Source organism: Rhinopithecus roxellana, chromosome 16 (assembly GCF_007565055.1).
Source record: "Rhinopithecus roxellana isolate Shanxi Qingling chromosome 16, ASM756505v1, whole genome shotgun sequence".
Classification (NCBI taxonomy): Eukaryota; Metazoa; Chordata; class Mammalia; order Primates; family Cercopithecidae; genus Rhinopithecus; species Rhinopithecus roxellana.
The window spans coordinates 25,708,490-25,723,382 of NC_044564.1; the positions used below are offsets into that span (position 1 = coordinate 25,708,490).

Sequence of the window (14,893 nt, forward strand, 5' to 3'; positions counted from 1 at the left end):
GGTCAGGAGTTTGAGACCAGCCTGACCAATACGGTGAAACCCCGTCTCTACTAAAAATACAAAAATTAGCCGGGCGTGGTGGCACATGCCTGTAGTCCCAGCTACTTGGGAGGCTGAGACAGGAGAATCACTTGAAAACCTGGGAGGCGGAGGTTGCGGTGAGCCGAGATCAAGCCATTGCACTCCGGCCTGGGCTACAGAGCGAGACTCTCTCTCAAAAAAAAAAAAAAAAAAAAGACCTGGCTTGGTGTCTTAACAACTGTAATCCCAGCACTTGGGAGGCCGAGGCAGGCGGATCATGAGTTTAAGAGATCAAGACCGTCCTGGCCAACATGGTGAAACCCTGTCTTTACTAAAAATACAAAAATTAGCTAGGCGTGGTGGTGGGCACCTGTAGTCCCAGCTCCTCGGGAGGCTGAGGCAGGAGAATTACTTGATGAACCCAGGAGGTGGAAGTTGCAGTGAGCCTAGATCGCGTCCCTGCACTCCAGTCTGGCGACAGAGCAAGACCGTCTCAAAAAAAAAAAGAACTCTACAGAAGCAAAAAGAGTAACTTTAAAAGTGTTTATGTTCTTAGCAGGCTTTATTTTGGGGATGTCAGAACTTAACTAACCACTGCTTTTTCTTCTTTCCTCCAGCCTACCTTATGTTCAGTATTTTGGAGGTGTCTCTGCTCTAAGTAAACAACAGTTTCTCACCATCAATGGATTTCCTAATAATTATTGGGGCTGGGGAGGAGAAGATGATGACATTTTTAACAGGTAATGGTCATAACTTAGATATCTTTCTCCTCTGTCAACCTTCACTTCCAGTTTTTGAATCAATGCTTGGTTGTTCCGCAAGGACTGACCCTCAGATGTGATGCACCCCCACTCAGCCCACATTCTTAGGTGTGGCTTCATACAGGTCCTGTAGGTGCTAAACGGGATCTGTAGGAAAATGAGTTTCTGAGATTTTTGTATCAGCCTGGAAAAATGTCAAATGGGAGCCAAGTGACGGGGCAAGTTTACTTTGACTTGCCACATGCCGTTTTATACTCAAGGAGTAAACAAATGTCCTTTGTAAAAATCCCTTATCTCATTGTGGTCCCCTTTCACTGTGAAACAAGTTTCCTTGAGCAGAATCCTAACTGTCTTCACAGAAGCTTTGTGTTATATTTTTATTTTGGAGTATTTTTCACATGTACAAAAGCGATACTGTAGTATAATAAACCTTTGAGGACCCATCCAGCCCCAGCAACCATTATGGCCTGGTCAGTTCTGTCCCATCCACATCCTGGGACAGAATTTTAAGCTGCTAGTCAACATGGATATTATATAGTACTATAAGTGATTATAGTACTTATATAATCACTTATATAAGTGATTATAAATCTTTATGATGTGGGTTATCATTTACAGTGTTAAAAAACATCTATCAGTAGCATTTGAAAGAACATTCTGCTCAGTCCTCTGGCCGTAGAGGTTTCAACCCCACCAGCCACCGATGAGCACCTTCTCCAGGAGCCAGTCTGAACTCATTACTGAGTTTAATATCAGAATACACCTTGGTGCAGCCTTTCTGAATTGGAGTACCAGTTAACAGAAAGTGTCTGTCAGAGCAACACCCAAGTCATTCAAGTTATCATTGTGTGCAAACTTAACAGAGACCCACATCTTCAATATAAACCTTGAAGAAAACTCCAATTTTAGAGTATGTAGATGGAATATCAAGTGTGTGCATATTGAATGTCTGCTGCATACAGAGGACTGTGCCAGGCAGGCCTAGGACACTGAAAACCTGGACATAGGGTCCAGACAGAAGCAAACCTGCTTCCACAGAGGCACTCCTGGGCAGACGGTCTGGACCGATATGACAGTGTGCAGGGCTGACAGGATACCACAGGGCTGAATGGTCAGAACAGCTGGGGGGAGGGAGGGAGCGTCCACAGGCATCTAGTCCCATGCTAAGGCGGTGGCACTAGAAGGATGGGTGGTGTGTGGAGCAACTTTCTTGAAAGATAAAGGATCTAACACTTATTATACACCTACTTACTGTGTGCCAGGCAAGGCCAGGAATGTTTAAGTGGTCTGGAATCAACCAGTTCTGCCCCTTAACTAATTTTGCTGTTCTGCTCTCCAGGGTTTCATTTTGGTCCTCATTCCTTTTCCTTGGACCAACACAGAATCCTCCACCCTGTTCCGGCTGCCTCTAGTCTTGTTCTCAGCCCTCCATTTGTTTTTTTCTGCCTTTTCCCACATGTTCTGAAGCCCTCCATTCTTATACTACTTTCCAGAGAGACTTCCCCATGACTAAAAACATTTTGGAAATATTGTATATTAGTCCCCTTTCAGATACTGGCAACCATTTGTGGGATGCTCTGAGAAGGCCTCTGTAATTTAGCCTTGCCCTTTTCAGCCCATCACCTGCCACATCCTACCCCAGACCCTTGTCACCTAGGAGCTTATATTGCTCCTTATATTGCTCCCTGAGGGCACTAGGCTTGCTCTCACTTCCATACCTTTGCCTGTGTCATCCTGGCTGCCCAAAATGCTCTGGCAGATACCTGTTCATCCTCAGCTGGACTCTGCCTAGGTTTGCTCCGGCAGAGTTTACAAATTCTGTGCTTCTTCCTCTGTGTCTCCAACCTCATCTTCCTCTTCTCACCTCCATCCTGGTCCTGAAGGCCCTATGTTTGAGGCATTCACCCTGTATGTTCTGTGGGGCAGACGTCCCCAGTGTCTGGCACATGATAGTCAACACCACAAACTGCAGAACCAGTTGTAAAAGGACATGGAGTAGGAATGTGAGTTTTAACCAGGGTCATGCTGGGCTGGGTTCTGGCATGATGCTGGGTTGTGGGCTGAGTGAGAACAGCAAGGATGATGGTGGATGGAGCAACAGTCTTGCAGCCAGGGCTATCAGGCCAAGTGTATGGCAGCTCTGTGATAATGACTTTCCCCTTACGCTTTGCAGATTAGTTTTTAGAGGCATGTCTATATCTCGCCCAAATGCTGTGGTCGGGAGGTGTCGCATGATCCGCCACTCAAGAGACAAGAAAAATGAACCTAATCCTCAGAGGTGCGTTCTGTGTTTATTCATACTCCTTCCCCCTTTAGGATGAGGTAGGCTGCAGGTCTGAGGCTCTGCAGAGGGCTCTGGGCCTAGAGGGAAATTGAGGTGGTCAGGTTACGGTGGAGAGGGAGGAGGAAGTACGTGTAATGGTTTCTTCTTAAGATTTTTGTTTTGAGACAATCTCCTTGTGCTCTTTTCCTTGTAGGTTTGACCGAATTGCACACACAAAGGAGACAATGCTCTCTGATGGTTTGAACTCACTCACCTACCAGGTGCTGGACGTACAGAGATACCCATTGTATACCCAAATCACAGTGGACATCGGGATACCAAGCTAGCGTTTCGGTACACGGATAAGAGACCTGAAATTAGCCAGGGACCTCTGCTGTGTGTCTCTGCCAATCTGCTGGGCTGGTCCCTCTCATTTTTACCAGTCTGAGTGATAGGTCCCCTTCGCTCATCATTCAGATGGCTTTCCAGATGACCAGGACGAGTGGGACATTTTGCCCCCAACTTGGCTCGGCTTGTGACTTCTTAGCTCTGCAAGGTGTTTGTGCCTTTGGGGGTTTCTTGGTGTGTTCGCAGTGTCACCCCAGAGTCAGAACTGTACACATCCCAAAATTTGGTGGCCGTGGAATACATTCCCGGTGATAGAACTGCTAAATTGTTGTGAAATAGGTTAGAATTTTTCTTTAAATTATGGTTCTTATTACTTCGTGAAAATTTGGAGAGTGCTGCTAAAATTGGATTGGTGTGGTATTTTTGGTAGTTGTAATTTAACAGAAAAACAAAATTTCAACCATTCTTAATGTTACGTCCTCCCCTCACCCACTTCTTTCAGTGGTATGCAACTATTACAATCACTGTGCATATGTCTTTTCTTAGCAAAAGGATTTTAAAACTTGAGCCTTGGACCTTTTGTCCTACTAATGTGTGGATTCCAAGGCAACTCTAGCATCAGAGCAAAAGCCTTGGGTGTTCTCACATTCAGTGACCGATCTCCAGATTGTCTGATTTCTGAATGTAAAGTTTTTTTGTTCTTTTTTTTAAATAGCAGTTTGTAGTATTTTAAAGAAAGAACAGATTGAGTTCTAATTATGATCTAGCTTGATTTTGTGTTGATCCAAATTTGCATAGCTGTTTAATGTTAAGTCATGACATTTATTTTTCTTGGCATGCTATGTAAACTTGAATTTCCTATGTATTTTTATTGTAGTGTTTTAAATATGGGGAGGGGATTGAGCATTTTTTAGGGAAAAAATAAATAAATAGATGCTGTAGTGGCCACAAATAGGCCTATGATTTAGCTGGCAGGCCAGGTCTTCTCAAGAGCAAAATCACCCTCTGGCCCCTTGGCAGGCAAGGCCTCCCGGTCAGCATTATCCTGCCAGACCTTGGGGCGGATACCTGGGAGACAGAAGCCTCTGCCCCTACTGTGCAGCTCCCCACTTCCCCAACCCTCCCCAGGTGGGCAGGGCAGAGGGAGCCTCAGCCTCCTTAGACTGACCCCTCAGGCCCCTTGGCTGGGGGGTTGTAAATAACAGCAGTCAGGTTGTTTACCAGCCCTTTGTACCTCCCCAGGCGGAGGGAGCCTCTGTTCTGGTGGGGGCCACCTCCCTCAGAGGCTCTGCTAGCCACACTTTCTGGCCCACCCTATGTTACCAGTTCTCCTTCTTCCTCCTTCCTCTTTTCCCCTGCCTTTCTCATTCCTTCCTTCCTCTCCCTTTTTGTTCCTTTGCCTCTTGCCTGTCCCCTAAAACTTGACTGTGGCACTCAGGGTCAAACAGACTATCCATTCCCCAGCATGAATGTGCCTTTTAATTAGTGATCTAGAAAGAAGTTCAGCCGAACCCACACCCTGATGCCCTCCCAAGAACTTCGGTGCCTAAAGCCTCCTGTTCCACCTCAGGTTTTCAGCAGGTGCTCCCACCTCAGTTGAGGCTCCCACCCACAGGGCTGTCTGTCACAAACCCACCTCTGCTGGGAGCTATTGAGCCACCTGGGATGAGATGGTGCAAGGCACTTCCTACCACTGAGCGCCTTTGCCAGATCCAGCCTGGGCTCAGTTCCCAAGATTCAGCTGCCTAATCCCAGGGTTGAGCCTTGTGCTCATGGCAGACCCCAAACCACTGCCCTCCTGGGTACCAGCCCTCAGTGTGGAGGCTGAGCTGGTGCCTGGCCCCAGTCTTTTCTGTGCCTTTACTGCTTTGAGCATCTCAGATGCTAACTTGGTTCTTTTTCCAGAAGCCTTTGTATTGGTTAAAAATTATTTTCCATTGCAGAAGCAGTTGGACTATGCAAAAAGTATTTCTCTGTCAGTTCCCCACTCTATACCAAGAATGTTATTAAAACTAGAAATGACTGCATTGAGAGGGAGTTTTGGGAAATACAAAGAATGAAGGCCTCTCTTTCGGCCCACAGATCCTGACTTTTCCAAAGTGCCTTAAAAGAAAGCAAACAAATGCCCTGAGTGGTAACTTCTGTGTTACTTTACTCTTAAAACCAAATCTACCTTTTCTTCTTCTTCTTTTTTTTTTTTTTTTTTGTTACCTTCTCATTTATGTCAAGTAGTCAAATATGTGGTTCGTTCTCAGAACCAAGGGAAATACTGCTCCCCTCATTTGCTGACGTAGTGCTCTCATGGGCCCACATGGGCCCAAGGCACAGCCAGGGCCCAGTTAGGCCTGGACGTTTGCCTGGTCTGTGAGATGCCGCGGGTCCTGTTTCCTTACTGGGGATTCCAGGGCTGGGGGTTCAGGGAGCATTTCCTTCTCCTGGGAGTTACGACCATGAAGTTGTCATGTACTGCGCCCTTCTCTGTTTCTGTGCATGCTATTGCTGGTGACCCTGTGTGAACTGGCCTTTGGGAAAGATCAGAGAGGGCAGAGGTGGCACAGGAGGGTAAAGGAGATGCTGTGCTGGCCCTCAGCCCGGACAGGGCCCTCTGTTGACTGCCAGGCTGGGGGCAGGGGCTCTGCATAGCCAGGATGATGGCTTTCATGTCCCAGAAACCTGTTGTGCTGTGTATTTTGATTTCCTGTGTATGCAAATGTGTGTATTTACCATTGTGAAGGGGGCTGTGTCTGACCTTGGTGTTCAAAACAGAACTGTATTTTTGCCTTTAAAATTCAATAATATAACGTGAATAAATGACCCTATCTTTGTAACTGCAGGTGGTTTCTCTTTGCCAGGTGTAAGGGGTGTCATGGCTGTGGGATGGGGTGGGGTCAGGGTCTTTCCCCGGTCTGTGACCCACACAAATACACATGCCTCCCTGGAATCAGACATTTCCCCATCTGAACTTCATTCTCTTATCTGTAAAATGGGAATAATAACACATAGGAACTTTCTTGAGGCTTAAAAGTGACGATATTTCTAAAACAATGACTGATGCCTCACAAGTACTCACTACATGTAGCTAGTGCCATTTCAAAGTAGAATTTTTTTCCCCTAGCAGTTCTCAGGCCACATTCTCCTATTTTCAGCAGATACCAGGATCATTCAGATGTAGATCTCAGGGCCATTTGCACCAGGTACTCACAGTGTAACTTGAAGGGAATTATCCAAAATGTAGTTTCTTGTCAGTCTCAGGAAATGTAACCAGAAGCTTTAAAGGGTCTTAGTTGTTACCCAGGTGCTTGAGATAGTAAATGCCCCAGATGCCTCCTCCTTGGTGGCTCTGGGTCAGGCTGGTTGGATTGAATCAGTACTCCTGAAGAAGGGGGCCACAGGAAACCAGTGTGCAGGAGAGCCACTCCTGCCCTCCAGGGTGAGGGAGCTGCAGGCCCTGCCAGGACAAAGCTGTGAATGTGGGGCATCAGCTGGGAAACAGGAGCAGGAAGGGCAGCCTCTTCTAGCCACTCCAGGGCCATCTGGCTGTCTCCATCTATTCATGTCAAACAAAAAAAAACTGTTTTTTTTCCTTCTCACACACCACCACTCACAACACTTCACTTCTGCCCCCAGATATGTGGGGATTTCTCCCCACCAACAAGCAGTTTTCCAGTGGACGCTAGCTGGGTGTTCTACAATTTAACTCAATTCTGATACTGTCTGCCTGGAGATAGCGTCAGATCCCACAGGTTGGCTTAGTCTCACAAGACTGCCTCCACTGCAGATGCCAGTCACAAGTAGTTGGTTGTGACCTACACTTTTAAAAAATGTTTTTTGGATACAGGGCCTTGCTGTATCACCCAGCCTGGCCTCAAACTCTTGGGCTCACGCGATCCTCCCGCCATAACTTACCAAGTAGAAGTAGTTGGGCTGCAGGCTTATACCACTCACACAGCTATAGTTGTGACCTATACTTCTGACCAACCTAGCTATAAATTGGGGTTCCCATGAGCCTCTTCTTGGGTTTAATTTGCTAGGACAGCTTAATTAGAACTTAGTGTTTAATTAAAACTCAGTGTAACACTTAACATTTACTGGACTTATTATAAGTGACATTAGAAAGGATACCGATGAAGAACCGGATGGAGAGATGCATAGGGCAAGGCATGGGGGAAGGGGAGAGAAGCTTCCATGCTCTCTCCAGGAGCTCCACCCTCCAGACACCTCCACATGTTCAGCTATCTGGAAGCTCATTTGACCCTGTCCTGGTTTTTATGGAAGCTTCATCACATAGGCCTGATAGATTACATCATCGGCCACTGTCAGTCAGCTTAGCCTTCAGCCTCTCTCCCCTTCCTGAAGGATGGGAGAGGGGCTGAAAGTGCCAAGCTTCTCATCATGGCTTGGTCTTTCTGGTGACCAGTCCCCATCCAGGAGCTCACAGAGAATCATTTCATTAGAACAAAAGACGTTCCTGTCACCCGGGACATCCCAAGGGATTAGAAGCTCCATCAGGAACCAGGGTCAAACATCAAATATTAGAACAAAAGATTCTCCTAGCACCCCTATTGCTCAGGAAATTATGAGTTTTAGGGGCTCTGTATCAGGAACCCAGGGCAGAGGCCAAATATGTATATTTTATTATATCACAGTGCCACACAGGACTTTGCAAGCTGTAAGGTCTGGGTGAAGTGGAGCACACCAGTCAAAGGGTGAACTTAACCTTTCACTGTGTGCTCCACTTCACCAAGACACAGCCACACAGACACACGCCTCCACCCAGACGCACGCATCCACACACATGCATCCACCTGGATGCACGCATCAACCCAGACGTATCCACCCAGACGCACGCCTCCACCCGGATACACACCTCCACACAGACATACATCCACACACACGCATCCACACACACACATCCACCCAGACGCACACCTCCACACAGACACACGCATCCACCCAGACGCACACCTCCACACACACGCATCCACCCAGATGCACGCATCCACACAGACACACGCATCCACACACACGCACACATCCACACACACACATCTACACTGACACATCCACCCAGATGCACACCTCCACACAGACACACGCATCCACCCAGGCGCACACCTCCACACAGACACACGCATCCACCCAGACGCACACCTGCACCCAGACACACGCATCCACCCAGACGCACACCTCCACCCAGACGCACGCATCCACCCAGACGCACACCTCCACCCAGACGCACGCATCCACCCAGACGCACACCTCCACCCAGACGCACGCATCCACCCAGACGCACACCTCCACCCAGACGCACGCATCCACCCAGACGCACGCCTCCACCCAGACGCACGCCTCCACCCAGACGCATGCCTCCACCAAGACGCACGCATCCACCCAGATGCACGCCTCCACACAGACACATCCATCCAGACGCACGCATCCACCCAGATGCACGCCTCCACACAGACACATCCATCCAGACGCACGCATCCACCCAGATGCACGCCTCCACACAGACACATCCATCCAGACGCACGCATCCACCCAGATGCACACCTCCACACACATGCATCCACCCAGACTCATGCATCCACACACACGCATCCACCCAGATGCACGCATCCACACACACGCATCCACCCAGACACACGCATCCACACACGCATCCATCCAGACGCACACTTCCACACAGACACACGCATCCATCCAGACGCACGCATCCACCCAGGCGCACACCTCAACCCAGATGCACGCATCCACCTAGATGCACGCATCCACACAGATGCACACCTCCACACAGACACATCCACCCAGATGCACACATCCACACACACGCATCCACTCAGATGCACGCATCCACACAGTTGCACACCTCCACACAGACACACGCATCCACACACACACATCCACACAGACACACGCATCCACCCAGACTCACGCATCCACCCAGACGCATGCATCCACACAGACACACGCATCCATCCAGACGCACGCATCCACCCAGACGCACACCTCCACCCAGACGCACGCATCCACCCAGATGCACGCATCCTCACAGACGCACACCTCCACACAGACGCACGCATCCACACACATCCACACAGACACACGCATTCACCCAGATGCACGCATCCACCCAGACGCATGCATCCACACACACGCATCCACCCAGACGCATGCATCCACACACACGCGTCCACCGAGACGCACACCTCCACACACATGCATCCACCCGGACGCACGCTTGCACCCAGATGCATGCCTCCACACGTCTGCACACTAACATGCATAACACATCTGACATGTGCCTATGAGAGGTCAGAATACCTGGATTGGATTCAACTCCTGCCACTGCGTCTTATTCTGTGACCATGAGCAAATGACTTGGCCTCTCTGTGCTTCAGTTTCTCACAAAATGCCTTTCAGATTTTTTTTTTTTTTTTTTTAAGAGACAGAGTTTCAATATGTTGACCAGGCTGGTCTCAAACTCCCGGTCTCAAGCAACCCTCTTCCTTCAGTCTCCCGAAGTGCTGGGATTGCAGGTGTGAGCCACTGCACCTGGCCCCTAGTTTTTCTATTATTTGTTTGTTTTTTAGAGACAGGGGTCTCACTATGTTGCCCAGGCTGGATTCAAACTCCTGGGCTTAAGCAATCCTGCCTCAGTTTCTTGTTCTGTGTAATGGGAGTTATAACAGAACCTATTTCATAGCGCTGTTATGAAGATTAAGTGAGTTAATACCATACTTATAAGCACTTAGAACATGCCTGGCTCATAATAAGCACGACAAGTGTTATGCTTGTTTAATTGTTTAAAATGCATGTGGGCACATGTGTTGACATACACATGCAGACTGCCATGTACATATTGCACAGATATACATATGCACACACTCAGGTGCTGGGGATCTTCCCTTTTCCTCTTTTAGGGCACATGTGGAACTTTGCTATGTGGCAGCTGGGTGAGTAACCCTCGGGGCGAGTGACTGTTCCTATTCTGGAGACACCCAGGACTTCACCAACAGTGTTTCCCCCACCCTTCCATGCCCCACCTGAGTGAAGGTGTTTAGGATGGCAGCCTTGGAGAGGAAGAGAGGTGGAACCCCCTCCCCATGGGCTCCAAGGGACCAGGGAGGGAGGTAGGAGAAAGGGGGCCAAGGACAGGCTCCTGGGCTCAGCCATTTCCTCGAGAAATGCTTTGTTTCTAGTCTCACACAGGGCCCAGAAGAACCAAGTCTGAGCCAAGCAGAGCCCCGTAATCATGAGAGTAATCACCAGATCCCCCACATACCACTTCTTTTCCATGGGAGAATGTGGCCCAGGTGCCAAATCACTGGCCTACAGCTGTTCTTTGGAGGCAGAGCCAAGGGGCCCAAGGAGGCGGCTGCCCCTGGGGGTGAATGAGTGGCACCTCCCTGGGCGAGACATGTTTGCTGCTCTTGACCGAGGCCAGCAGCGGGGGGTGGTGGGGGGAGAGCGGAGGGGATGAGGATGATCACATTGACCACATTCTGAGGGTTACCAAGTTTCTGCCACATATCCAGGCTCCTTCCCTCTTGTTTCTTCCAGGAGGTGGGATTTCAGACATTCCTAGGGGCTGGTTTCTTCTTAAAACTGGAACTTCTTACCACGTCAGAAAGGAAATGAGGTTTGTCTGGCTGAGCCGGTCATGGCAGGCAAGCTTCATTTCTGTCTTTGGCAGTGTCCCCGGGCAGGGAACGTGGCTACTGCCTTTGTCCGGGCTTCAGGACCTGTACCCAGGGTGTGAGGCAGAGGAACCCTGGGTGCGGAGGAGGTTGTTATGAGTGATAGGGTCAATAGACGGGAAACCAGAGGAACGTGGCACCCCAAGGACATTTGCCCTGCAGCGAGATGTGTGCCAGGGTCACCAAGAGTAGAGACAGGGCACAATGATGTCACGGTGTATTTGGGGAGATTGAGTGCCAGGTCACCAGGCAGGGAGCCAGGAGGAAGCCATACAATGACCATTACGTCTGGCTGTCGCTGACTCCCCACTTGCTGTGTGACTCTGGGCAAGTTGGTTCCCCTCTCTGTGTCTCTGTTTGCTCTTTTGTTTTATGACTTGCTCTCAGAATCCACCCTTTGTCTCCCTATACTTCTGCCCTTCCTCCAGTAGGAAGTGCCCTGCTGTTCACTTTTCCTCTTGCCCTGAGACTAACCTTCTCTGTCTTCTTGAGGGAAGTCCATTTATTTCTGGGTCATCATTTGTAAAAACGGCAGAATCACCCCTTCCTGCTCTCCTCCCTCCATCCCAGGGCTTCCTGGAGCATCACGGGGTAAGCTGTTCAAGTTCTACCTGGTGAAGGAGGGCTGGCATGGCATTGGAGACATCTCCCTCTTCTGCCCAATGCCATCCACGCTCCATTGCTGTCCCTCAGAAGTGCTTCTTTGTCTCCATACTTCCTCTCACCTGCTCTTCCTTAACCTTCTAAAACTCAGGCTTCCTGATCATCCCCTACCAAGCTCAGCAGGGTCAAGAGTACCCAGGGGCCTAAGGGAGAAGCACAGGGATGCGAATGGGGCGGCTGTGCCTCTGCTCAGCTCCCAGGAGTAAGAGATGGGCTTAAGAGGAGCATAGGAGCCACCTCCCTACCCAGGCTCCTTTCAGCTGAGCCATCTGTCCTTTGACAAAGGCATCTAGGATTTCCTGACCTTAAGAAGGCTCCCAGTGGAAATGCAAATAAAAACCACAAAGAGGTACACAGATTTGGATGGTTATTATTTTAAAAACCAGAAACACAAAATAAATGTTGGCAGAGATATGCAGAAATTGGAATGTTAGCCATTGTTGATTCAGGGTGAAAGAAAAAAGAAGAAATTGGAATACTTGTGCATTGCTGGTAGGAATGTCAAATGGTGCAACCCCTGTGGAAAATGGTATGGAAATTCCTCCAAAAATGAAACATGGAATTACCATAGAATCCAACAAGTCCATTTTTATCGATATACCCAAAAGAAATAAAAACAGGAACCTGAACAGACACTATTCAGCACTATTATTCACAGTAGACAAAAGAAAACAACCCATGAGCCCTTTGATGGATGAATAAACCAAAGGTGGTACATACATACAGTGGAATATCGGTCAGCCTGCAAAGGTGGTATATACATACAGTGGAATATACATACAGTGGTATATACATACAGTGGAATATCGGTCAGCCTGAAAAGGGGAGGAAGTTCTGACATATACTACAACTCAGATGAACCTTGAAGATATTATGCTAACTGAAATAAGTCAGTCACAAAAGGACAAATATTGTATGATTGCACTTAGACGAGTTAGCTAAAATAGTCAAATTCACAGAGACAGAAGGCAGAATGGTGATTGTCAGGGGCAGGGGGATGGAGGGGGAACGGGGAGTTATTGTTTAACGAGTACAGAGTTTTAGTTGAGGAAGATGAAAACGTTCTGGAAATGGGTGGTGGTAGTGCAACAATATGAATGTACTTAATGCCACAGAACTTTACATTGGCACTCTGCCCCCAATGACTGGCTTTTCAGTTGCTACCTGTTCCCATTTAAACATGGTTAAAATGAGCCGGCATGGTGGCTCATGTCTGTATGTAATCCTAGCACTTTGGGAGGCTGAGGTGGGTGGATCACCTGAGGTTGGGAGTTCGAGACCAGCCTGATCAACATGGAGAAACCCTGTCTCTACTAAAAATACAAAATTAGCCGGGTGTGGTGGTGCATGACTGTAATCCCAGCTACTCGGGAGGCTGAGGCAGGAGAATCGCTTGAACTTGGAAGGCGGAGGTTGTGGTTAGCCAAGATTGGGCCATTTGAAAAAAAAAAAAAAGGTTAAAATGTAGAGGCTGGGCACAGCGACCCATGCCAGTAATCCCAGCACTTTGGGAGGCCAAGGTGGGCAGATCACTTGAGGTCAGGAGTTTGAGACCAGCCTGGCCAACATGGTGAAACCCCATCTCTACTAAAAATACAAAAATTAGCTGGGTGTGGTGGCCCATGCCTTTAATCCCAGGCACTCGGGAGGCTGAGGCAGGAGAATTGCTTGAACCCAAGAGGTGGAAGTTGCAGTTCATTTACTTAGCACGCCACTGCACTCCAGCCTGGGCAACAGAGTGGGACTGTCTCAAAAAAAAAAAAAAGGTAAAACGACACATTTTATGTTATGTGTTTTTTCCCACGGTATGAGAAAATAAGAAGGCTCCCTGGGGTGAAGGCTTCACCTGGTCTCTTCCTCTCTGGAGGTGGCAGAGCATGGTGGATAGTCCCGGCATCCTCCTGGAGATTTGAGCATGAGACATGCTGGCCATGTGAGCTGTGCCACCTGAGGAGGATTGGCCAGTCCTAGGGACTCAGCCTGGTTGCTGAATCCGGCTGGGGACCCTGCCCCCAGTGACTGGCTTTTCAGCAGCTACCTGCTCTCAAAACAAACGCTGTCCTCCCCTAAGGAGTCCAGACTGTGGCAAAGCCATGACATAGGTACCACTGTCCTTTTGCCAGGTGGGGCTTAGGTGCAAACGTTGAAGCCTAGACTCAGTCAAGATCTCAGGACTGAGAGCAAGGAGCCCCTTACTCCCAGGGTGCCCACTTGGTTCCCACTGACTGTTGGTGGAAATTAGGGGCTGAGCTAGAGGCTTTTTAGAGGAAGAAATGAGAAGCTGGGGGCTGGATTATCCCTGGGGGTGAAAATGGAGTCAGCTAGATAGGTTATGTCTAGAGGGAGAGGAGGGTCCCCTGGCGTCAGGAAGGAAAGCCTGAGCTCCGTGTTAGACCCCGGATTGGAGGGTGGGCAGGACACTCAGGCGAGACACTGGAAAGGACTTGGTACTGGCGAGGATACTACCACACCCATTCTGGGAGTGGACTATAGAGAAATAAATCTTAAAAGTGGACCTATATTTTGACCTCACAAGTCAGCTTCTAGGAATTCATCCTAAGAAAACAAAGTAACACCCCAAGATGTATGTGCATCAATGTTTGCCCTGCTGTTGTTTGTAGCCCTGGAAAATGAGAAGCCGCCGTCAACAGGGGACTGTGCTAAGTAAAATGAAGTACATCCAAACAATCAAGTACTATGCAACCATTGAGAATGGTGAAATGGATCTATATTTATCGATTGGAAAGAGGCCCAAGGAAACAAAAGAAACTACAGAATGGTCTTTCCATATGAGGCTGGGAAATGCATGAATAATTTAGCGCAGAAATTCCTCTGTAATTGTTTGTGGGAGCAGATGCATGAGCAAAAAATTGTCGATGATTTTCCTTCTCTACAGAGCCTGGGGCCAGGCCCCTGTTCTGAGGATCCTCGCCCCACCCTGGGCTGAGGCCTTTGTTCAGAGCGTTGGCCTTGTTGAGAGGGCATGCTGGGTTGTCCTCTGGGAGGAGCTGCATTCCCCACAAGTCCCCCAGCCTTGGAAGGGTGATGCAGGGCTCCTCCCCTGGGGGAATGGTGGAGGCCTGAACCCTGTTCACAGGTGGTGGGATATGGCATGGCTGTAGGAAGGTCTGAGAAGG

At 48.8% G+C, this 14,893-nt stretch overlaps 1 protein-coding gene across 1 annotated transcript in view; it reads left to right on the forward strand.

The window, feature by feature from the left end:
* Positions 1 to 6,221, forward strand: part of B4GALT1 (beta-1,4-galactosyltransferase 1) — a 58,925-nt gene extending 52,704 nt beyond the window's left edge. Inside the window, exons 4-6 of the mRNA XM_030919348.1 lie at positions 639 to 761; positions 2,956 to 3,060; positions 3,260 to 6,221. Of these exons, the coding sequence (XP_030775208.1) occupies positions 639 to 761; positions 2,956 to 3,060; positions 3,260 to 3,392 (361 nt within the window). The 3' untranslated portion in view covers positions 3,393 to 6,221. The remainder of the gene's footprint in view (positions 1 to 638; positions 762 to 2,955; positions 3,061 to 3,259) is intronic.
* The last annotated feature ends 8,672 nt before the right edge of the window (positions 6,222 to 14,893 follow it).